This window comes from Typopeltis vanoorti, chromosome 12 (assembly GCF_054136105.1).
Source record: "Typopeltis vanoorti isolate ZY-2024b chromosome 12, IOZ_Tvanoo_1.0, whole genome shotgun sequence".
Classification (NCBI taxonomy): Eukaryota; Metazoa; Arthropoda; class Arachnida; order Uropygi; family Thelyphonidae; genus Typopeltis; species Typopeltis vanoorti.
Window position 1 is genome coordinate 75,419,741 of NC_143560.1, and position 26,474 is coordinate 75,446,214.

At 36.8% G+C, this 26,474-nt stretch overlaps 1 protein-coding gene across 2 annotated transcripts in view; it reads left to right on the plus strand.

Moving 5' to 3' along the window:
• The window catches only part of qin (tudor domain-containing protein qin), a 544,378-nt gene that overhangs the window by 257,343 nt on the left and 260,561 nt on the right, over positions 1-26,474 (plus strand). For both annotated transcript variants that reach the window (XM_090401282.1, XM_090401283.1), the window contains 2 exons: positions 5,965-6,049; positions 10,248-10,313. In XM_090401282.1, coding sequence (XP_090257408.1) covers positions 5,965-6,049; positions 10,248-10,313 — 151 coding nt within the window. The remainder of the gene's footprint in view (positions 1-5,964; positions 6,050-10,247; positions 10,314-26,474) is intronic.

Here is a 26,474-nt window from a genome sequence, read left to right on the forward strand (position 1 = left end):
AATTTACTTTATAAATGTATTCATGATATGGAAGACTTATTTGTTTTCTTTGAAGTTTGTAAGATTTACTGTTTTAAAGTAAAGTGCCATAACAATAACATATAATGGCAGCTCATTTTTGTCACTTCCTGACTGAAATGATAACTGAAGGTATGATGTCATGGTGCATGTGTGGAATGAGAAGAAACTGTATAATATTGCTGTACAGAAATGAGATTGATTTCTGTAATTTGATAATGGATATTTATGAAGTCTATTATATATATATGTTTAAATTATGACAACAACAACAGGATAGCTGTTGGGGAAAGAAGCTATGGCAGGTTGAGCTTTTAATGACTGTTCTTTTTTTTTTTTTTTTCCCATAGTCTTTCATGAAGAAATAAAAATAAAATTCTGAAACTTAAGAGATAAAAAGATGGAAGTGGAGATGAATGATTTACCTTATGACTTTTACAGAAAACTGGCAGCTAAAATTGCAAGTGTTTTGGTGATTCTTTAAAAAGGGAATGCTGTGGTGTTCGAATTAAGGAATTCAGATCCAAACACTACAACATTCTCTTTTAAAGAATAGTGGAAACAAAACTTTGCCATTGAAAATGGAAAGAAAAAATTTAATTATGTGAAAAAGTATATTTTGAATGCATTTAGAATGAGACTGAAAATTTACCTGCCACTTGTTTCTCATAGCTCAAATTTTCAGAAGCATATAAAGATTCATATATTATTTGAAATTAAATAGAATTACAGTTGAGATTTTCTATATGATTAAAGACTGTTCACAAATTTCTAATTTTGGAAATAAGTAACAAATTTAAACTGGTGTAACTTATATATTGAAAACTTTGTAAAAAGTATTCTTCTGATACAGAAGGGACATAATATACTGTCAAGGTATTCCAGCCTAATGCACGACATCATGTGAGACACAGCCTTCCATAAACACAGTAACATGCCTGCTATTGAAAGGCTTTAGATGGTAATTGATTTTCAGAGACAGTACGAAGATAGTCTGTGTGCTATATTTAGTGACAGTAATTAATGTAATTAGAACTGGAATGAAAATGATCCTGATGCTGTTCACAAATTTCTGATTTTAGAATAAGTATACCAGAAAAATTGAAACTGGCATGCCATATATATTGAAAATATTGTAAAAAATGCAGTTTTCAATACAGAAGGAACATAATATATAGACAAGATGAGACACAAAGTAGCATGAACACATTAACGTGCCTGTTATTTTGAAGGTAGTTGATTTTTAGCATATCTTGAGACCACTACTACCTTACTTATTTTGAAGGCTAAAGTGGCTTGAAAAAGTTCTGGTTGACAGAAAATTATTTAGTTATAAGGGTAGACTGTGAAGGGAACAGGACAGGAAGTAAAGTATTGCAGATGAAAAGGTTTTAATTAGAAATTAAAATCTTCTTTAATTTCTAATTTTGTTGAAGAATTACAACCAAACAAAATTAGAAAAAGATTTTAGTTCTGGTTAAGATGGTTCATTTGAGGCCATCTGGTGTGAGTAGAGGCCAATAGGACAAAGTATATTGGTTGCTGCTATAGACCAAGGGAGTCCATGGGAAGATGTGGATGTCATGCATTGGCAGATTAGCACAATGAATGCAGGCCAGGGAATTATTATGAGAGACTTGAACTGTTGGGACATAGATTGGGTGGGGGGAAGATGGCATGGCTGGATGGTTGTGGAGTTTATACTGTTGCTGAGAGTTAATTGCATAAAATAGCATGTCATGGAGGAGACCAGGGAGTTAAGAGTTCTGGATCTGGTAATAGCATCAGAAGATGTAGAGATAACCAAGGTAGACACTCTGCCTCCAATTATAGGAGAGCGACCATGCAGTCATATTCTGGGATGTTGCTAAACGTGTGGAATTATCTGTCAAGGAAAGGGTTTATGTTGAACTAAAAAGCTGGAATTTATAGCAGACTTAGGAGGCTTCTTGAAGCAGTGCAATGGTTTGAGAAGTTACAAGGAAAGAATGTTGTTAGTACATAGGAAGTAGTCAGGAATTGTTTGAGAAAATCAATATTAAACTGTGTATGCCCACGGTTAGATGAATAAACCAAGCAGGGAATTAAGTAGATACATAGGGATATAAGCTTTTAAGAGCTGCAGAAAAGAAAACATTCTGGAGAGAATGTAAAAAGGTGTCAACATACTCATGAGCACTACAAAGTGCAAGCAAGAAAGGGTGACTAGTATGGTAAGAAAGGCTACATCAGATTATGAGAGAAAATTAGCTACACATGCCCAAGTTAAATCTAAAAAGAGTATCTTCATTATGCAGCAAATGAGAGAAAGAATGACTATGGGAAGATGACTTTAATCAGTGCTAATAGTAGGAAGGAAATAGAAGCAAAAGAAATAGTTGAGTTGCTCAGTGACTTTTCAAAGCTGTATCATTTAGGTGAAGATGTTTATTAGAGTTGCTGATGTGACAGACTGGTGTCTGAAGTGAGGTAGATGTATAACTTATTGAAAAATATCAATGTGAATACAGCAGTGGGACTGGATGGCATGTCTGCCTGTGTGCTATGTGAATGTGTAAGAGGCAGGTCCTCTGATGAAATCGTTCAGTCTAAGTCAGCTTTGGCAAGGTTCCATGGGAATGGAAAGACGATAAGATAGTTCCATTACCTAGAGGTGGCTCCAAGACAGAAGTAGCAAATTTCAGACCAATTACTATCAGGAGTGGTAGATAAAGTATTGAAAAAATTGGTTAAGGGTAAAATCTAACAGCAGGTGGATAGGAATATGATACTCCATAGTGGACAGCATGGCTTGGTAAATGGTGGACCCTACTTTAGTAATCTACTCACATTTTATAATAGAGTGACAGAGTTAGATAAGGTAAATGGCTGCACCATTTACAAAAGTTTAGCAAATGAGAATGGATATGAAGTTGATATAATGGATAGGAGGGGGCTGACAGACATATGCCAGAGTAGTATATGATGGAGCGGAATCTAGGAGAATAAGGGTGACCAGTCGAGGGCCTTAGGACTCTGTTCTAGGGCCACTACTCTTTAATTTTAATATTAATTACTTAGGGAATGATATAAGGAAGGATATTCAGTTGTTTGCTGATATAGCAAAACTTCGGAGAGAAGTAGTTGATAAATGTAATGCAGATATCTTGCATATAAAATAAATTGGTATGGTGGTGAAGGATAATGATTGTCGGTGTGATGTTGCAGAATGTAAAATTATGCACTTTCCATTGAAAAAGGTTACATACTGTGTATCATATTGATAGTACTAGATTGCAGGAAATTAATGAGGTTAGATACTTGTGGGGAACAGAGTTAAAGTTCAGAGGATATATTGCAAAAATTGGAGAAATGCACAAAAAGATTACTTGGATGTTGAAAAGTGCACTAACAAGTAAAGATAGCTTATTATTCCTCTTTATTAGGCTATGGTTCAGCTGCATTTTGATTACTTTACACAGATTTCATCACGTGTGTTTCTTGGGGTGGAAAGGATTCAGGGACGAGTGATTGAACTGGTGACAGGTCTGTGGAATGCTCCTATGAGAATAAGTTGCAGGTGTGTGAGTTGCTAAGTTTAGTTAATAGACGGAAAAGAGGGAACATTGTAGAAACTTATGTTATTAAAGGGGTTCTTTAAGATTGACACAAGGAAATTTTCAGTACATGAGAAATAGAGTGAGAACTAGTGGTCAGTCCTGGAAGTTGTGTCATGAGTGTGATTAGTAAAGATGTGCAGACTAAGTTTTTTTGCTTGGAAAGTGACGAATGAATGAAATGGATTACCAGAATTGAATGTCCTAGCAGTGAATGAGTGTAAAAAGAGGATGATAGGTATTGTGTGCATAACGGTTAGTGTGGGTCTCCCAAGATGAGTCTTCTGACTCCATGGGGATAGTTTGCTATTTCTTTAGTGTAATGTTGCTCTTAGAAGGTTTTCTCCCAAACAAATGGGGGATCAATTACATACCACATTTGAAGCTGGTCATGATTTTAGAACAGTAACTTAGTTTGCGCCTGAAGTATCTTCAGGACTGTGGCAACTCGTGGTAAAGGTGGACCAAGCTCTCATCACTCCTTGTCTCAGTACCTTTACCACGAGTTGCCTCAGTCCTGAAGATTTACACTTGAATAAAGGATTAAACTAAATTTATTATAGTCTAACCAAGTGTGGGGGGGGGAAACTTCCAACATCTTTCTCTAAATCCAGAGTAATTTAATAATAAGGTGATACACCTTTTGGGAACTCGTATAGGTAAATGTGACTTCTCCATTGCTTCTGCCTTAGTATCATCACTTCTGGGTCTGTCTCCCACTGATGAGACCTCAATAAAGGTTGAAATTGGTCTGGGTACTGGCCCTTCCCTTAATACATAGCATTATGCATGTCCGCAAGGAGATGTGCTTTGCATTATGGGAGATACTGAGACAAGGAGTGACGAGAGCTTGGTCCACCTTTACCATGAGTTGCCTCAGTCCTGAAGATACTTCAGGCGCAAACTTAGTTTGCTTATACTTGGAAAAAGGATTAAACTAAATTTATTATAGTCTAACCAAGTGGAAAAAAAAAACTTCCAACATCTTCTGAAAATGACTGTGATGATAAATTTACCTCTACTACATGACAGGTTGTATTTGTGAGTGGGATATGTTTTGCCATTTTAGTGCTTCAAATGTTTTCACATTTTGATTTTTTTCAAATGCTTTGCATTTGAACAGCAACATCCAGAAATACTCTTCACTATAGAAAAAGAAAGGCTAATTACACTAATTACACAACTATCTAATGGTTCACTATCTTTTTTTTTATATATATAGGAAACCCACACATACTGGAAGGTACTTACATAAGTCCACCATCATTGATTTGAATCAGTGGGGTATTCTTAAGGTACACATGAGCCAGGGATGTTTGTTCAAATGACATAGCTCTTTCAAGTGAACTTTGGCACATTCTCAACTTTTTTTTAGTCAGTGGTTACAATCCCTATAAAGTAAACAAAATACTTCATGCATCCTCCTATCTCTCCCACAACCAAGACTATTCCCATCCTCTTCATCTAGGGTACATCTGAAAAGCTAACTTAAGTTCTAAACAAATATATATTATCTCCATCGCACTTTCAGACTACAAATCCATCAAGCAATGATCATTTGTTCTCCAATGGATCGCCCATCCTTTTGCACGTACTAGGAATACTTGTCTGGACTGACTAGTAGACCTGTTTGCATCCACCTTGAACATAAAACTATATTCACCATTATGTGTTGTATGGCATTTCAAGACTTGCACCTCAATATATTCCTTTGCACAATCTTAAAAGGAAGAAGATAGCTGTGCCATATTGCAATTACTATTGATATAAAATACTATTCTTGTAATCAGCATCAGCTATATGAAACACTTCCCTTATCTCAACAAGTATGGCTATGTTAATTTGGAGCAGGAAAAACAAACAAACAAAAAACCTGGAGGCAATCATTCTAAGACCAGAGTTCACTTGGCTTCTCTGAATTAACTTTGTTTTTATACGCTGCATAAAAACAAAGTTAATTCAGAGAAGCCAAGTGAACTACAATACTGAAAAGTATATTAGTTGCTTTTCAGTTAAAATTGAATTGGTTTTACAAATCCATTTGAGTGCTGTGTGTTTTATCACAGTTATGATTTATGCTCTGATGATGCTGATTAGACATCTGCAAAATAACCTCAGTAAATCAGTTATTTTCTTTTGGTGGTGTTTATTTCATAAAGAACTGCTATGAATCACCATGTTTATGTAGAGTAGTAGTATTAGTTTGGAATTTCCCTTTCTGGAGAAAAGAATGAATAATGAAATTTAATAAAATAAAACAAAATTTTATATAAAATGAGCATCTCTTTTATATCATGCTTTCTACAGAGGTTGTCAGAATTGATTAATGTTATTAATTTTCTTATATCAGGTTAAAAGAAATTCAGCACAGATTTTTACACCAAGCAAGCTTTGCAATAGAATGTTCGTTATCTGATATTGTTCCAAAAGGGGAGGTAAATAGCATAATTTCATTATATTTTATATTGCTGTTATAACAAGTGTACTACAATACTTCTTGTATACTGCTATAGAAAACCTCTCAGATTAGTTATCAGGGATAAATGCTTTCAGAAATAGAGATACATAATGGGCCTCTTACCCTTATCCAAAGCACCTTGAATTCCAAAAGTTGAGAAGAAAGGGGAGCATGGCATAGTTTTGCACCGTGATTACAGCAGTTGACATTTATGTGTACATTTAGTTTTTTTTTTTTTTTTCATCCTTCAAAGTTTTTAAGTTCTAGATTTTGTCTTTTAACAGATTGCAACTTTTAATCTTCACAAGCTTTATGGTGCATCTATTATCAATATCACATCATTCATTACTGAATTTATTCTATATATATATATATATATATATATATATATATATATCTATCTATTCTATGCCATTTTTAATAATATCCTATCATTTTTAAAAGTTCATCATCATCAAATTCCTGCCATGTACCCTCAAGGAGTGTACAGGATATGATAGTACTACATGAAAAAAATAACATCCTTACTAACTTCCTATCTACAATTTTCCTCCAAATCAGTCTGTTACTTGTCAAGACTCCAACATTATCAGATCTTATATTTCTATCGTCTAAGGCACTTTGTACCGTATCAATCCACCTATATCTTGGTCTTGAGATTAGCTCTGAGATTAGCTCTGCTAACACATTCCTGGATGCCTAATATCCTCGTTTTTAATATGATATTGCCATTGATGCCATCTGTTCACGCCTCTAATCTTTCTCAGGACTCTCATATTTTTTCTATCCTTCTCCAAATTCACATCTCAAAGTTTTCCAAAATCTTAATTTCTTCTTTCTTCAAAGTTTCAGCTGCATAGAGGGCAACTCTTCACACATAACATTTTATTAGTCTTTTCTTTAGGTTTCTGTCCATTTTACTTCTGAATAAATTCCATTCCATCATTGCTATTCTTGCTTTTATGTCACTTTTACAATCACACTTCCTAGATATTTAAATGTCTTTACTTGATTCAATTTTTTCCCATTTATTCTGATATCCATATTTGCCTCTTTCCTTGCTACTTTCATTACCTGTTTTTCTTATGTTAATTTTCATTCCATAATTTATACAGGAACTCCAGTAATCTGTTCAACAGATGTTGTAGTCCTGTTTCAGTATTTGATAATAATGCCTTGTCATCTGCATAATGTATTGCAAATATCTGTCTACCTCCAATCTTTATTCCTTATATTTCATATACACTCATGAGCAGTTGAATTAGAGATACCCGCCTAGTAGTGGGTAGCACCCATTTCACCTTGATGACGGCAGCGATGCGGTGTGGCATAGACTCCACAAGGCACCAGAAGTGTTAGGGAGCCAAACTGATCCATGACCGCTGCACAGCCTCCTGCAATGCATGGAGATTGGTTGGAGCAGGGTCCAGGGCGCATATATCGCTCTCGACAGCATCCCAGATGTGTTCAATAGGATTAAGGTTAGGGGGCCTCAGGGGCCATCCAAGCATCCTCATGTTCGTGGAGTGTTCATCCACCCCCTCGGCCACAATTTGGGAGCAGTGGACCGGTGCATTGTCTTGCTGTAGGTACAAGTCTCCTGCAGGATACTGTAGGCGCAGAAATGGGTGCACATGATCTGACAGCAGGTTTCAGTATCATTCGCCAGTGAGGGACAATGGTAGACGTACCAGGGGACCCATTTCATCCCACGTAAAGTCCCCATACAAGGATACCCCCCCCCCCCCCCCCCCGGCCCGAACTGTACTCTACTGGCACTAGGGATCTATTGTTTCATGTGCTTAGCGACACACTCGTAACCTGCCATTGGTGTGTACCAACGTGTACCTCAACTCATTAGTCCAGACGACCTTTTTCCATGCGTTGAGGGTCTATTGATGGTGTTCATGCAACCATGCTAATCGTTGTGCCTTGTGATGTGCAGTGAGCAGAGGTACCCTAGTTGGGCGGTGGCTTCTGTACCCCATAGTGAGGAGATAGTTCTGGATGGTGTGGCTGCTCACACGTCATTGTTGTCCAGCATTGAATTGGCGAGTGATCTGCAGCACTGTGGCCAGTCTATCCGCTGTAACCATCCGAGCTAGCTAACGGCATCCCCCTGTCGTCGGAACGTTGTACACCAAGGCAGTTTTCCCTAGTGGCTGTGGTTTTACCTGATTCCATGTAGTCATGGTATGCTCTTGACATAATAATGGCCCATGAAAAGCCCAGTGCCTGCGCGACTTCGGAGATGGAGTGCCCCATACGTCTGGCTGCGATCGAATTCACTGAGATCTCGAGTCTTCCCCATTCTGTGCTCGAACTATGACCTATGACTCAGATGGTCAGTACATGGTCTGATGACATCCCCGTCACACGCCATGTGGCACTATTCCTTTCGACAGGGCGGCCACAGCACCATTTTGCCAACACGGCGGGTATCTCTAATTCAACTGCTCATGAGTGTGTGTGTGTGTGTGTGTGTGTGTGTGTGTGTGTGTGTGTGTGTGTGTGTGTGTGTGTGTGTGTTTCCTATATTGATCTCATACACAAAAGGTCAAGAGACCTATAAGCACATCAGTGCCATGTGTTGGGTGGAAATGAAACTGAGATAGAAATTTATTGATGTTTTTAATTGCTGTAAGTTGTAATTGTTTGGGAATATTTCACGAGGAAGGCTGTTCCCGAGGACAGAAGTGGACTGAATAAAAAAGGAAGAGGAGAAGCAGGTTCAGTGGGTTTGCAGTTGCACAGTAAAGGGATGTTGGGCAGCATCTGCTCTTGTATTAACAGGTGAAAGTGAACGAATGATAGTTGCCAGTTCACTGGAGCAATGATGGGAAGTACCTTTAGAATAGACAGTGCTTGCTGAAACATTCTATCTGTGAGATAGAGGTTGAAGTGAATCTTTAAGAGGTATTACCAATCAGCTTAATTGCTCACTTCTGGATACTATCAAGAATTTTAAGGGAAGTTTTAGGTGCACCACCCAACTGGATGTGGACAGTAGGAAGTGTAGTTGCAATCTGAGTTTCTCAGGAATATGTCTGGTCTTAGAATACTGCAAGTGGTGGTGAATGTTACTTATGTTAGTGTTAATGCTGCAGATGTTAGTAAAATGTGTGTGTGTAAAAGTATGGTTTTAGTGAAGAGTTTCTGGATTGTTTTTTTTGTGTTGTGTCTGTTTGTGATGTGACTTTTTTTAATGGGATTGATTTATGAGGGAGATTATTTTTGTCACAGTGTTATTGTCATTGTTTGTAGAAGCCTTCATTATTTTAACCGTGATTAGCTGAAATAGTATAGTGGGGATGTGTAATGAGAGAGGCACTCTCAGACATAACTTCCAGAAATACAGAGAGAGAAAAGTCTCCATACCATGCGGCCTCGACAGTATCCCCCCCCCACACATTCTACTACTCTGACTCCCTTTCCAGGCACGACCTGGCAGAGTATGTGGCAGTGGAATTATGCATCAGTTGACTAGTAAGCCTTCTGATTCATTACTGACAGGTTCAAGCCTGTGCATTAACTGGCAGCCAACCTGCGCTGCCACCATTTTAACTATGTTTTGATGTACCCTCAAAATGGAGGAGGTTATGGATCTCTAAGTATGTTTGTTAGAGAGTTGAAGGGTATCACTCACACTGCATGGAGAAGGAGAGAGGGAACAGAAACTAGAATCCCTGTTCTGGAGACCAGGCATAACATTCATCACATCAGACTTCCATTAAGCTGTGTGGTGGTATTTCACTGAGCAATAAAGAACATCTACCACCTAGTATCTAGTTGGCATTTTCTCCAACTATAGGAAGGTATCCTTTTGCAGCAGGAATGCTTGCTGCAAATGCCAGACTCCCTTTTGTGCAAACAGGTCACACTGCTGGAAAGTGAGGTTAACTTGACAGGGAGAGACTGTATATTGTACATCCCTGCCCATTAGTGGCCCTCATTTCGTTAATTTCTTAATTTAAAAAAAAGATGCAGTCAAAAAAAATATCTTCTGATCAAAGGATGCTTCATAAAAATAAAGCTTTGCTTATCCCTTTATATCAAAGATCTCTTATTATTTAAAGTATTTATTCTTTTTTTATTATCTTATTAATTTCTTGATCAGTAACAATAAATATTTCCCCACCCCATTCATTTACTACCTTAATTTTTATTTATTGCAGAGTTGGTCATCTGAAGCTATAAAAGCATTTGCCAAATTTGTTGGAAATAAACAAGTCATTATGAAAGTAAGTGTATGTTATTGTAGAATTTTTTTTTTTTTCAATTTGTAGAAATTCAGTAATTTCAGAATGCATGATTATTTTTATTTACTTAAGCAAAGAGGAATAAAATTGTTGAAGTATAGAATTAGTAAATTAGTAGGAATCATCAACACGCATCGATATTTATTTTCTTGTGGGGGATACTTTAGAAATATCGAAATAAATAAATAGTATTTCTTTCGAAAGGAAATTCACTTTTGCATGTCTATTAAAAAGGAAGGTATTTAATTTTTAATTTTATAAAAGTTCAATAGAAAACTTGTAGGAACCAAATTTACTTTGCCTTCAATTATTCACCTTCTGGCTCTTTTTCTCCTATTTCCGAAACCCATCCTAAATTCTTCTTATCTTTGAAGCTTGATTTCCTGCATTTCTTCTTCCACTACTACTACTACTACTATTGTTCTAAAAGTGAGATCCCTGATTCATTGGTGAATTTAATGTCCACAAGTGTCCATCTAGTTTCATTTTCTAATTTCACTTTTCAAGCCAGAAAGAGTGCTGAGAACTATTTGTTGTAAGCAGTGACTACAGGAAATTGTTCATCTACAACACATGTAGCTAAAAGGTTCTAGACCTTATTAATAAAAATCTCTGGATGAGAGAAAGATGTTAAAAGTTTTTTACCTTTTTCTATTAGATATTAAAGATACCAAGAAATTATATACTTTTTTAATCCTTTATCCAAGAAATTTTAATCCTTTATCCCGTGTTTTGCAAATGAAATATATTCACTTCTGAGCTACTCGTATATAGACTCGTATATATAGACGCTAATGACTTCACATCACTTGCCTTAGTATGTATCTCTTAATGCAAAGCACTCATGCCCTTTTGGACATGTAAAATGCTATGCATAATGGGAAGGGCCACTACCCAGACTAGTTTCGACCTTTATTGAGGGCTCATTTTATTAATAAGGTCTAGCACCTTTTAGCTACTTGTATATGAGATATACACTGTCTACTAATAATTGTCTGGGCATTCCTGCTATTTGAAGTTATGGAACATTCCAGGTTTATTAATAATATAAAAACCAGTGTACAGATAGTAGGAAGCAGTATTTCATCATAGAGTTGAATACAGGTGGTACAGCAACATGACGTGAACTCATTGACTTCAAGAGAGGTGTCATTGTGGGCATACGGACATGTCACATTGGTTGCATGTCCATATGTGCCATTGCTGCTCAACTTGAGCATCTGAAATTGACGGTTGGCTATGTGATCAGCAAATGGAGACATTCTGGCATTACTAGTGCAGGAAAAACACCCAGGGCAGCTGCCAAAAATGACTGATAGGGACAGGAGGGTGTTAAAAACAGGTGGCACACAAAAACCAGTTACAATTGGCACAGACCATCTGTGATAAGTTCCAGTGCCAGTAACATCATGTTGAATACTAATACTGTATAAAAAAATTAAAAAAAAATATTTACTGGGCACATAAACTAAACATAACAACGAAGGTGGCTATCTGCCTGGTACAAAGAGTGTGAGACTATAATTGACCAGTGAAAAATGGTACTCTGGAGAAATGAATTGAGGTTCACCTGTTTCTAGTCTGATGGCAGGGTGTGACTGTGGAAGCAGCCTGGTGAATGCTTGTTACCACAGTGTGTTGTACTCACAGTAAAGTTTGGTGGAGGAGTAGTGTTAGTAAGGTGGCGGTGTCACGGAGGAGTAGTGTTAGTCAAGTGGCGGTGTCACCGTTATTTCTTTCTATGTCTTTGGGGTCTGTGACACCCCCACCTTATTAACGGCAAGTTAAGCTGGTTTGGAGTGGAACCACTCATTGTCCATGGTTCCATGAAGCCAGCTCAGTACCTTGATATTTTGGATAATCAAGTGCTGACTTCACTGTGGAGTTTTTATGGAACTGACCTGTGTTACTATCAAGATGACAATTCCCCATACCACAAAGCTGCAGCTATCAAGGAATGGTATGAAGAGATGGGTGTTAAATGACTTCCCTGACCTGCACACAGTGCTGACCTCAACCCTTGAACACCTGTGGGACAAATTGGAGCTGCAATTGAGGTCCAGAGCAGCACATCCTTGATCTGTCACTGAACTCAGTGCTGCTTTGATGGAGGAATGGAGACAAATTTCACCTGATGTCTCCCACACATCAGTGTTAAGCCTCCCTCAAAGGGTGCAGGAAGAGATCAAAGCCAAAGGTGGACATACCTGATATTAGGCTTTGCCCACTGGTATCAATTGTAAATTGCTAAAGTGTCCAGACAATTATTGATAGATAGTGTATATGACTTCTGCATTACTTCAACCTTGGTATCTCATGGGTCTGGCTCCCACTGATGCACCTCAATAAAGGTCTCATTAGTGGTCCACTAACCAGTCTGGGTAATGGCCCTTCTCATTATGCATAGCATTTTACTTGTCTGAAAGGGTGTGTGTGCTTTACATTATGGGATACATACTAAAGCAAGTGATATGAAGTCATTAGCCTCTATATTTAACATGTTCACTGCCACGCTCCTCGGGCATAGTTTGTTACCACACACCAAGCACTTTCACTTCTTTAAGGTCAGTACGAGTAATCTCATAGAGGTTGGTAATCGACATACGAGTATATTTGTAGTTGGTTTGTGAGGCTCATATACCAACTACGAGTATACTTGTAGTTGGCAGCGAATGTGTTAAGTATCTCAGGCTTGAATATATTTCACATGCAAAACATTGTTTTGCTTTCTTAGATTAAATGATTAAAACCAAGTATATAATTTCTTGATATCTGTAATGTATGATAGAACCCAAGTAAAAAAACTAACAATATCTGTTCATCTACCATACCCAGTATTCTGGACATTTTCTTAACAGTTATCATTTCAGGATACTGTTGAGGTGACATCTCACTTTAGTAGTTCAGATAATTACTTCATGCATGTTTCATTTTTAGTGGAATGCCCTCCCCTCAACCATTCACAATGTTCTTTTGGTACTAAGTGAGGAGAACTAAGATTTTTACTCCTTTCGATTATTCACAATAGAAATCTATTTACATTCTGCAGATTGTTTTGTTTTGACAGAAATTGTTCATGTTGGAATGAGAGTCTTCATTCTCTGTACTATTCAGAAGTCCTGCCTAGTAATCAAGGTAAGTTTTTTTAAGTGGTGAACCAGGCAGTCCAAGAAAAAACAGCTTACAATGAGTCTGTTAATAATTGGTGGATTTTTATATACATAGAGTATTCATAGATATTATCTTAATATTAATCCTACCATAGAGATGATCTCTGTTTCTAACAATTATTTTTTTTTTATTTCCGAGTGTACCTATATATTATTATATGCACAAGGGTTCACTCCAATTGGTGCAATGATCTTAACTCTTTCTTTCAGAATCCAAATAATCACTGACCCAAGACCAAAATACAAAATAAACACATTTAATATAACAAAAACAATATATATACACTTCAAACAAATATTACATAACTAACTACAAATTAATTGGATCCAAGGCCTTTTAAAAATAAACTTACACTTAAGACTAGACTAAACACTTGGTTTGCACAATCACAAAATGTTCATAGCCATTTTCTTTCTCTGTCAAGGCCCTTTTCAGAAGATATATGACTCTATTCTTCATTTTTATAGGATCCTTTCTCATCACTCTTGTAGCACACATTAATTCTTCTGAAACTTAATTCTGTCTCTTTTCTTCAGTAGAAATAATAGTCAGATCCGGCGTCCTTAATACAGATGAAACTTCCTAATCAGAGTTTTTCTTGAACATTCCTCATCATCATCATCAAATTCCTGCCATATACCCTCAAGGGGTGTACAGGATATGATAGTACTACATGAAAAAAAATTACATCATTACTAACTTCCTATCTACAACTTTCCTCCAAATCAGTCTGTTACTTGTCAAGACTCCAACATTATCAGATCTTATATTTCTGTCGTCTAAGGCACTTTGTACCGTATCAATCCACCTATATCTTGGTCTTCCTCTGGGTCATTTTGCTGCCAACCTGGCAGAGAACACTTGTTTTGCTAATCTTTCCTCGCCCATTCTATTTTAGTGACCATACCACCTGAGATTAGCTCTGCTAACACATTCCTGGATGCTGACAATGTCAAGTTCTTTCCTAATATCCTCGTTTTTAATATGATATTGCCATTGATGCCATCTGTTCACACCTATAATCTTTCTCAGGACTCTCATATCTGCAGTCTCTAGTCTTTGGTCAAGTGTTTTACTTCTGACCCAGCTCTCAGATCCATAAGTTAAAACTGGTTTGAACACTGTCTTGTATACAGCAAATTTAGTGTTCCGACTAATTTCTCTCTTATTCCATATGAATTTATTCAATTGACTTCCTACCATCCAGCTTTGCTGATTCTGTTGTCTACTTCTATATTTAGTTTACCATCTTCAGTAAAAATCGTGCCTAAGTAGCTGAAATGTTTTACTTGTTCCACAGGTTCTCCATTCACAACACAGTTGACATTTTCAGTGATTCTGCCTATTTTCATTGTCTTTGTCTTTTTATTGCTGACCTTCATACCATATCTATTACAACAGCCATTCAATTTAGTCAGAGAATCTTGCAGACTTGTAGTGGATTTATTTAGAAGTATCACATCATCTGCATAAAGCAAAGAGCTGACATTAACATCTCCAATTTTGATATCATGTTTAATACCACTTTCCTTCATAATGTGATCCATATAGATAATGAATAACAGATGGGATAATGTACATCCTTGTCTCACACCAGATTTAACATTAAACTATCTTCCTGTACTTCCTTCAATTCTAACTGCTGACTTAAAACTCAAATAAAGACTAAGTATTGCTTGATATAATGCCCCATTGACACCATATAACTGCAGCATATTGAATAGCTTCTCTCTTGGCACCTTGTCATATGCCTTTTCCAAATCGACAAAACTTAAATACAGATCTTTGTTATATTCCCATGCTTCCTCGACTTTTTGTCGTAAAGTGAAGATCTGATCCTGACAGCCTCTATTTGGCCTGAATCCAGCTTGTTCTTCACCAAGCTTTTCTTCCACAATTCTTCTCAACTGTTTCTCAAGTATACTTGCATAGATCTTGCCAGGAACACTCAGTAGGGAAATACCTCTGTAATTCTCGCGTTCAGTTTTATTTCCCTTTTTATATACAGGTACTGTTAGAACTCTACTCCAATCATCGGGAATTCGTCCCTCTGTCCAGGCTTTCCGAACTATGCAGTGCAGCCACTGTAAGACTTTTATACCACCATACTTCAGCATTTCTGGTCGAATATCATCTACTCCTGCTGCCTTTCCACATTTCAAGCCTTTGATTGCGTTTTCTACTTCAAGTATGGATATGTATTCCTGACTGCATGCCTGGTCAGTGTTTTTTACCACTGTGCTGTCATCACTGCTTGTTTCATTTAGCAGTTTTTCAAAGTAATTACTCCATACTTCAAGGATATCTTTTTGTACCGTTTTCATGTCACCTTTATCATCTCTGACTCCTTTTACAGCACTCTTTCCTCCATTCCTAAGCTTCTTCAACAACCTCCAGAATATTTTGCCACCTTCTTGATATTTATTTTCTATTTCTAAATAACTTAGGGAATTGAAACAACGTAGATCCGAATATAAATTAAATAATACTTTAATAGATATTTCCGATATTTCGGCAATGTCTCATTGCCATTTTCTAAAGGAACTTACAAAAAGCAGGAGCACAACAGGCTCTAACAATATAGTAACTGGAAATGAAGATATGAAGCTGTCTTTCTCCTAGAAGTCCTGATGGTGCCCTCTGGCGTGCTAAGTAGGCATTCTTGGCCGTTGGGCTGAAGGTCTGCTGATGTATGCCTCCCAAATTTGGGGCAGTCGCATACAAACAAATTTGTTGAGGTTTGGAGAGTTTCTTAGGGCAGAGGCTGATTCCATAAATAATCTTTCGAATTTATATTTGCTCCGGTGTATTATTTTTGCTTTCTTCCACCGTATTCTGTGGCGAGTATCCAGAGCATGGTCTGCAAGACCAGAATGGCTATATTTGTAAAACCGGATGTAGTCCTTGTGTTCAGAAATTCTGATGTTCGCTGTCCTGCCTGTTTGGCCAAAGTACGACAGTTTACAACTGCAAGGGACCTGGTATACACCAGGTAGGTCTAGGGGAAGTGGTTGGTCTTTGGTAGAGCGGATAAGGGATGCCAATTTTCTGTAAGGCCTGTAACAGGAGGTGAGGTCATGTTTTTTTAGAATTTTGGTAATTTTTTCTGAGGTGCCTCGGATGTAGGGAATGATGATGGATTTAGAGTAATCTTTTTTGTGGAGGGGGGGAGGAGGGGGGCTGTGGTTTGTAGGTTTTAATATTTTTTGGATTTTTGGGGGGGGGTAGCCATTGGCTGAGAAAGTGTTTAGGATGTGATTTAGTTCAGTGTTAAGGGCTATGTCGTTAGAACAGATTAGTTTAGCCCTGTTGTATAGTGTTTTTACCACTCCATATTGTTGTGAGGGGGGGGGGTGAGATTGTTGGTGGATGTATCTGCCTGTATGGGTGGGTTTTCTGTAAACTGAGAAAACTAAAGTTCCATCAGGCTAGCGGGTGACTAGTGTGTCTAGGAAGGGGAGGCAGTTGTTTACCTCTTTTTCCAGGGTGAACTTGATTCTGGCGTGTTGGTTGTTTAAGTGTGTGAGGAAGGAGAGGAGTGTTTCAGAGCCATGTGGCCAAATAGCGAACACATCATCAACGTAGCGAAGCCATATGGTTGGTTTTTGTGGGGCAGAGGCTAAGGCTTTTTCCTCAAAGGTCTCCATAAAGAAATTGGCTAAGGGTGGGGAGAGTGGTGAGCCCATGGCTGTCCCCTCTATTTGTTTGTAGAATTTTCCCTGCCAAACGAAATAGCCTGAGTTCATTGTGAACTGAAATAGGGCTGAGATATCGGGAGAAAATTTAGCTTGGATTAGCTCTAAAGTTTCCTTGAGTGGGACATTGGTGAATAAGGAGGAGACGTCGAAGCTGACGATTATGTCATTATGTTGGAGTGTAAGGTTTTCTATGCTGGCTTTGAAGTGGGCTGAGTTTTTTATGTGTGATGGTGTGTTGCCAGTATAGTGTGTGAGCTCTTTGGCTAAATATTTAGCTAATTTGTATGTGGGGGAATCAATGCCATCCACTATGGGACATAATGGCACATTTTCTTTATGTATTTTTGGGAGTCCATAAATACGGGGGGGTATAGAGTTAAACGGTTTTAATCTGTTGGTAACTTCTACAGGCCAAGATGTGACTTTCTTAAGGAGGCTGTGAAGTTTTCTAATTTGTGAGTTGGTGGGATTGTAATTGATAGGGAGGTAAGTAGCCCGATCTAATAGGAGAGCATTCAGCTTACCTTTGTAGTCCTTTTGGTTAAGTACTACAGTTGCATTTCCTTTATCCGCTTTGGTGATAACTAATTCTTTATTATTTCTCAATTCCTGTAGGGCTTCAAATTCCTTGTTGGATATATTGGTTTTGGGTGGTTTTGCTATGGAAAGGACACAAGCTACATCCAGTCTTACACTGTTGGCGATTTGATGTGGGAGGTGGCAGATTCCTCTTTCAATCTGGATCATAATATCCTCACTTGGTATTTTTTTGGGAGCAATCGCGAAGTTGTGGTCACGTGAAAGCACGTTGAGAGCTTCAGGCTTCAGGGTGACTGAAGAAAGGTTGATTACGGTGTTGGTAGCAAGTTCTGGATTGATGGTGGAATTCTTTTTTATTAATTTATCGAATTTCTTCATCTGTCGGCTTCGTAACTTTTCAAACTCTTTGTCTGCGGAGGTACACGAGACGTCATGTAAAATTGTCCACAGTTCTTGATTCAAAGTGCACGAAAGTTCCTCTTCGAGGGTACGAATAGCTTTGTTAATTTTGGCTAAGCCTAACCGCGTGGCGGTGATTTGTTCGCGTAGTAATGCGTAGCTAGCGCGGTTGTATATACGGAGCGCTTTTTGCAAAACAAAACGGTGCTTTAATTTCACACAGTTCGGGATTACCTTGTTATCCCGGCAGCGTTTCAGGAAAGTCAGACGATTTAATTGTCTTGACAGTATATACAACAGCGCTAGCTATGCGTTACTACGCGAAGTTATTTAGAAATGCATAACCAACGTATAAGCCTATCTACGAGAATTTATTTTCTATATTCTTGCCAAAGTCCTCCCATGACTTTTGTTTAGCTAGTTTTACACACTGTTTAGCTTTCTTACATTTGTCTCTGTATTCTGTAAGAGTAAAAGCTGACTTATTTGCCAGGAACTTTTGATATGCTTTCTTCTTTTCCTTCACTGCCTGTTTAACTTCCTGTGTCCACCAGGGAGTTCTGATTTTTTTATCCTTGCATACAACCTCACCTCATGCCTCTCTGGCAGAATCAATCAATGTTTTCTTCAGAGTTTGCCACTGAATCTCCAAGGTTTGATTCCTGTTCTCAAACTCTTTTATTTTATTTTCAATAATCTTTCTGTATTTTAGTCTACAGTTCACATCTGAGAGCTGCTCAACTTTTATTCACTTTAAAACCTTCTTACATGTTATTCTTTTCAATATGAAATTCAATTTTATCCTGCTCAAGACTAAATAGTGATCACTTCCAATTTCAAATCCTCTGTACACTCTGGTGTCCTGCACCAGGGAGAAAATATCACTATCAACAATAACATAGTCAATGAGACTTTTCTTATTCCTAGCCTCTTCTCTCCATGTGAATTTGTGCACATTTTTATGTTGGAACATGGTGTTAGTAATAACTAGTCCATGTCCTGAGCAGAAATCCAACAGATATTTGCCATTATTATTAGCTTTGCTCTTTTCTCCAAATTTTCCCAAAATATTTTTGTATGTCTCACAATCATTTCCTACTCTGCTATTTAGATCCCCAACAAGGACCAACTTTTCATTTTTCATTGTGTCAGTTGCTTTTTCTAAAGCCTCAAAAAATTCCTCCACTTCTACCTTAGAACCTTCTGTGGGACCATAGGCACAAATAAGTCTCATTGTCCAGTTCCTCATTCTCATATTTGCCCACATTACTCTACTTGAGACTGACTGCCATGCAAGAAGATTAGCCTCGTATTTTGTGTTGAATACTATGGCTACTCCTTCTTTTCCTTGATTGTCATTGCCTGAATATAACATTTTGTATTTATTGCTCAGAAAGATCTCACCAGTTTTGGTCGTTTTTGTTTCAGTCACCCCTATTATATCGATCTGGTACTTATCTAATTCCTCAGCTAGCTCCATTTCTTTGCCATTCAGGCTTCTTACGTTGATAGTACCGATCTTTAACTCTGGTGATGTTGAGTTGGGGTTTGTTTTCAGATTTGTTCCAGTAGCTGACTTTTCGCTGTTCGCCCTGGTTCCCTGGCGAAAACAACGGGGGCCTTGTTTAACCAGGCGACGCCCCAGCCGGCATGAAATTTTGTATGCACCTCGTGGTGCACCCTGTTGGGTATCTACTTGGATACTGAACGAACGAGGATGGGCTGGCAATTTTGGATTTAGCTGACCAAATTGTATTCTTATTGGTTAAAATAAAAATGATAGTATGACATGACAAAATTTCATGCCGGCTGGGGCGTCGCCCAGTTAAACAAGGCCTCCCATTGTTTTCGCCAGGGAACCAGGGCGAACAGCAAAAAGTCATCTACTGGAACAAATATAAAAAAAAAAACCCAACTCAACATCACCAGAGTTAAAGATCGGTACTATCAACATAAGAAGCAAGAATGGTAGAGAAATGGAGCTAGCTGATGAATTAGATAAGTACCAGACCTACATAATAGGGGTGACTTAAACAAAAAAGACAAAACCTGGTGAGATCTTTCTGACCAATAAATACAAAATGTTATATTCAGGCAATGACAATCAAGGAAAGGAAGGAGTAGCCATAGTATTCAACACAAAATACGAGGCTAATCTTCTTGAATGGCAGTCAGTCTCAGTAGAGTAATGTGGGCAAATATGGAACTGGACAATGAGACTTATTTGTGCCTATGGTCCCACAGAAGGTTCTACTAAGATAGAAGTGGAGGAATTTTTTGAGACTTTAGAAAAAGCAACTGACACAATGAAAAAGGAAAAGTTGGTCCTTGTTGGGGATCTAAATGGCAGAGTAGGAAATGATTGTGAGACATACAAAAATATTTTGGGGAAATTTGGAGAAAAGAGCAAAGCTAATAATAATGGCAAATATCTGTTGGATTTCTGCTCAGGACATGGACTGGTTATTACTAACACCATGTTCCAACATAAAAATGTGCACAAATTCACATGGAGAGAAGAGGCTAGGAATAAGAAAAGTCTCATTGACTATGTTATTGTTCATAGTGATGTTTTCTCCCTGGTGCAGGACACCAGAGTGTACAGAGGATTTGAAATTGGAAGTGATCACTATTTAGTCTTGAGCAGGATAAAATTGAATTTCATATTGAAAAGAATAACATGTAAGAAGGTTTTAAAGTGAATAAAAGTTGAGCAGCTCTCAGATGTGAACTGTAGACTAAAATACAGAAAGATTATTGAAAATAAAATAAAAGAGTTTGAGAACAGGAATCAAGCCTTGGAGATTCAGTGGCAAACTCTGAAGGAAACATTGATTGATTCTGCCAGAGAGGCATGTGGTGAGGTTGTGTGCAAGGATAAAAAAATCAGAACTCCCTGGTGGACACAGGAAGTTAAAGAGGCAGTGAAGGAAAAGAAGAAAGCATATCAAAAGTTCCTGGCAAATAAGTCAGCTTTTACTCTTACAGAATACAGAGACAAATGTAAGATAGCTAAACAAAAGTCATGGGAGGACTTTGGCAAGAATATAGAAAATAAATATCAAGAAGATGGCAAAATATTCTGGAGGTTGTTGAAGAAGCTTAGGAATAGAGGAAAGAGTGCTGTAAAAGGAGTTAGAGATGATAAAGGTGACATGAAAACGGTAGAAAAAGATATCCTTGAAGTATGGAGTAATTACTTTGAAAAACTGCTAAATGAAACAAGCAGTGATGACAGCACAGTGGTAAAAAACAGTGACCACGCATGCAGTCAGGAATACATATCCATACTTGAAGTAGTCATCAAAGGCTTGAAATGTGGAAAGGCAGCAGGAGTAGATGATATTCGACCAGAAATGCTGAAGTATGGTGGTATAAAAGTCTTACAGTGGCTGCACTGCATAGTTCAGAAAGCCTGGACAGAGGGACGAATTCCCGATGATTGGAGTAGAGTTCTAACAGTACCTGTATATAAAAAGGGAAATAAAACTGAACGTGAGAATTACAGAGGTATTTCCCTACTGAGTGTTCCTGGCAAGATCTATGCAAGTATACTTGAGAAACGGTTGAGAAGAATTGTGGAAGAAAAGCTTGGTGAAGAACAAGCTGGATTCAGGCCAAATAGAGGCTGTCAGGATCAGATCTTCACTTTACGACAAATAGTCGAGAAAGCATGGGAATATAACAAAGATCTGTATTTAAGTTTTGTCGATTTGGAAAAGGCATATGATAAGGTGCCAAGAGAGAAGCTATTCCAAATGCTACAGTTATATGGTGTTAATGGGGCATTATATCAATCAATACTTAGTCTTTATTTGAGTTGTAAGTCAGCAGTTAGAATTGAAGGAAGTACAGGAAGATGGTTTAATGTTAAATCTGGTGTGAGACAAGGATGTACATTATCCCCTCTGTTATTCATTATCTATATGGATCACATTATGAAGGAAAGTGGTATTAAACCTGATATCAAAATTGGAGATGTTAATGGCAGCTCTTTGCTTTATGCGGATATGTTATACTTCTAAATAAATCCGCTACAAGTCTGCAAGATTCTCTGTCTAAATTGAATAGCTGTTGCAATATATATGGTATGAAGGTCAGCAATAAAAAGACAAAGACAATGAAAATAGGCCGAATCATTGAAAATGTCAACTGTGTTGTGAATGGAGAACCTGTGGAACAAGTAAAACATTTCAGCTACTTAGGCACAATTTTTACTGAAGATGGTAAATTAAATATAGAAATAGACAACAGAATCAGCAAAGCTGGTATTGTGGGAAGTCAATTGAATAAATTCATATGGAATAAGAGAGAAATTAGTCGGAACACTAAATTAGCTGAATACAAGACAGTGTTCAAACCAGTTTTAACTTATGGATCTGAGAGCTGGGTCAGAAGTAAAACACTTGACCAAAGACTAGAGACTGCAGATATGAGAGTCCTGAGAAAGAAAGATTAGAGGCGTGAATAGATGGCATCAATGGCAATATCATATTAAAAATGAGGATATTAGGAAAGAACTTGACATTGTGAGCATCCAGGAATGCATTAGCAGAGCTAATCTCAGGTGGTATGGTTACTTAAATAGAATGGGAGAGGAAAGATTAGCAAAACAAATGTTCTCTGCCAGGTTGGCAGGAAATCGACCCAGAGGAAGACCAAGATATAGGTGGATTGATACGGTACAAAGTGCCTTAGAAGATAGAAATATAAGATCTGATAATGTTGGAGTCTTGACAAGTAACAGACTGATTTGGAGGAAAATTGTAGTTAGGAAGTTAGTAATGATGTAATTTTTTCATGTAGTACTGTTATATCCTGTACACCCCTTGAGGGTACATGGCAGGAATTTGATGATGATGATGATGATAAAACATAACCTAACTAATTACAGAGGTATTAGTTTATCGAATACATGCTACAAAATATATAGTAGAATATTTAATGAAAAAACTGAAAATATACAGTGAAAAAATATTATTAGTATGTCAAAATGGATTTAGAAACTAATCTTTTATTTATACATTACGAAAAAGCATTTCACAAAATAAAAAGATATATATACTGTTAGATATATTACAAAGAATAAATATACCTAATATTTTACTATATGCAATATTGAATATATATACAAAGATTACGAAATAAAACTAAATGAAAAAAATGTCTGAAAAATAATCTATAAACCAAGGAGTAAGACAGGGATGACCTATGTCTCCAACTCTTCTTCTTCTTCTCTTCCGTCTAAGACGAGTTGAGTCTTCTCTTGAGCAGGATCTTCTAGTCTTCTCTATTCCTTGCTGTTCGAAAAAGTTCTATATTTGTTCTGCATCCCGAGATGTTCTTTATTAATTTCAGCCAGGTAATTCTTGGTCTTCCAGGTCTTCTTATTTCAGTTGGAAAAGTATTGATTAGGACGTTAGGAAGTCTGTCTGCGTCCATGCATACAGCGTGTCCAAACCATCTCAGTTGTTTTCTAATTTTTTCTATTGTTGTCTTTTTATACAATAGTTCTTGTCTGACTGTGATGTTTGTTTTCTTTTCTATCTAACTTGCTCTATTTATTTTACGTAAGCATTTCATTTCAAATGCCAGCAGTTTTTTCTCCTCTCTTTTTTTAACTGTCCACGCTTCTGCTCCATAGATGACTGTTGGTATAATTATTGCTTCATATAATTTGATTTTGGCTTGCTTAGATATCTTGTTTGTTTTCCAGATTTTCTGTAATTTTCCCATGCTGGTCTATCCTATCGCTATTCTGTATTTGATTGTTTTGAGTTCATCTATTGTTTCTGTTAGTTTTGATCCAAGGTATATGAAGTTGTCTACTTGTTCTATTTGTTCTCCGTTTAGGGTGGCTAAGATGGTAGTTCCGTTCCTCCCTATTTTCATCACTTTTGTCTTTTGTATATTTATTGTCATGTCATATGTTTTACAGGTTTCATTTAGCTTGTTGATCAACTTTTGTAGTTCATTTGGGGTTCTTGCAAGAAGGACGAGATCATCTGCATATTTGATATTATTTATGTTTAAACCATTGACATTGATTCCAGGCTCATTGTCTATTGCCTTCTTTACAACGTCTTCTAGATATATGTTGAATAAGCATGGGGATAATGGGCATCCTTGCATTACTCCTTTTTGGATCTCTATGGGTTCTGTTGTGAGTGTGTCCTTTTTAATTATTGCATTTGTCTATTGCTTTTTCTAGTAGAATTTTAAGAAGGATTTCTCTGTTGATGTTATCGAAAGCTTGTTTAAAGTCCACAAAACAACAATATAGTTCTTTATGGTCTTCCCAGCTGAGCTCTACTGGTTGGTGCAATGTGAAAATTTGGTCTATTGTTGAATAGTTTCCTCGGAAACCAGCTTGTTCTATGCCTATCAGTTCTTCATAGGTGTTTTTTTAATCTATTTTGTATAATTCTTATGAATATTTTATAGGTGTGAGGGAGTAAATTGATTGGTCTGTAATTTCGGCAGTTTCTTTTGTCTCCTTTCTTGTATATTGGGATGATCTTTCCAGTTCTCCAGTCATCTGGGATCTCTCCTGTTTGTAGTATTTTATTGAATAGGGTTGTAAATATTCTATTGATATGCTGCCTCCATATGACCACAGTTCAGTAGTGATAGTATCAATTCCTGGTGCTTTATTGTTTTTTCATCAGTTTTATTGCATATCTAACTTCTTCTTGTAAAATTTTTGGGTGATCATTATTTTCTTCTATTGTTGAATAGTTTCCTTTCAACTATTGAACAATTTCCTTTTTGTTCACATTGTAGCTTTGTTTCCTTGGTGGAAGATAGTCTTAAAATGGTTTGACCAGATTTTTCTTATATATTCAATATTCCCGGTTTCACTCATCTTGTTGTTTATCATTGTTACTGCTTTTGCTTAGAATTCCTTTGTAATTTCTCTTACAGTATCATGGAAGACTTTTAGGTTGTTTTGTTGGTATGCTTCTTGGCATTTCTTAGCTTTTTCTTCTAACAATTTTTCTTTGGCTTTTTTGCATAGGTTATCAACTTTATTTTTTAGTACTCTGTATTTTTCTCTATTCTCTTCATTGTTTTGTTGGTTTACAAGTATCTTGGCCTCTCTTTTCTCTTCTATGGTAGCTGTGATTTCTTGGGTTATCCACTGGTTGTTTATTTTGGGTTTGGAACCTAGAGTGTCTTTTGCAATTGATAATACTGTTTCTTTTCCTTCTTCCCAGTATTTTCCACTGTTCTGGAAGATGGAGGGTTTTAATTTCAAGCACATCTGTTCTAAAAATCGACTTCTGCTTGAGCTGTCTTTTAGTTTTGATAGGTTGATGTTTTCTTCTTTTCTGATATTGTTTTTCCTGTTGAATTTTATCTTCACTTTCGCAGTTAATATTTCGTAGTCAGTGTCAAAATCAAAACTTCTTAATGTTCGTACATTATTTACTGATATTTTTTACTGTCTCCAACACTTTTCATTATTTACTTTAATGAAATATTAATACAATGGAACACCTTAAACAATCCTGGTATAGAAATTTCCTGGAATAACAAAATAATAAATACGTTATTATTTGCAGATGATCAGGTAATAATATCGGATAAGGAAGACAATTTACAAATAGCAATATGTAATTTAAACATTATAGTAGAACAGTTTGGAATGAAAATTTCCATAGAAAAAACTAAAACAATGGCATTTTGTGGACAAACTCCAGTTTGTAGCAAAATAGTTATTAATAATAAAATAATTGAACAGATAAATACTTTCAGTTATCTTGGATGTGAAATATCATATGAAGGAGAAAAAGACATAAAATTAAAAACTTCAAAATTTTTACAGATTATAGACCTGATAAATAGAATACTCAACCCAAATATAGCACAAAAAGAAACATGATTGAAAATATACAATACTTTAGCAGTGCCCACATTATTATATGGCAGTGAATGGGCAATAAACAAACAAGATAAAGAGAGAATAAAAACAATCCAAGGGATTGTTTTTATTCTTTGAAATGAGATTTATGAGAAGAACTGCAAAATACACATTAGACCAAAAAAGGAACAAAGACATCTTAAAAGGACTAAAAACAAAATCAATAGAAGATAAACTAAACAATTATAAACAAAAATTGATAGAACATGTAAACCGAATGGCCAACACCTGATATCCTAAACAAATAATAAAATATAAGCCAATTGGAAAGAGAAGGCAAGGTAGACCTCAAAAAAAGGATGTTGGATGAATAATGAGACCGGAACAGACCAATATGGCCTATATCCTTAATTAGCGTTATGATGATGATATACATTTTTTACATACATACAAATTAAACATGCCCTGGGG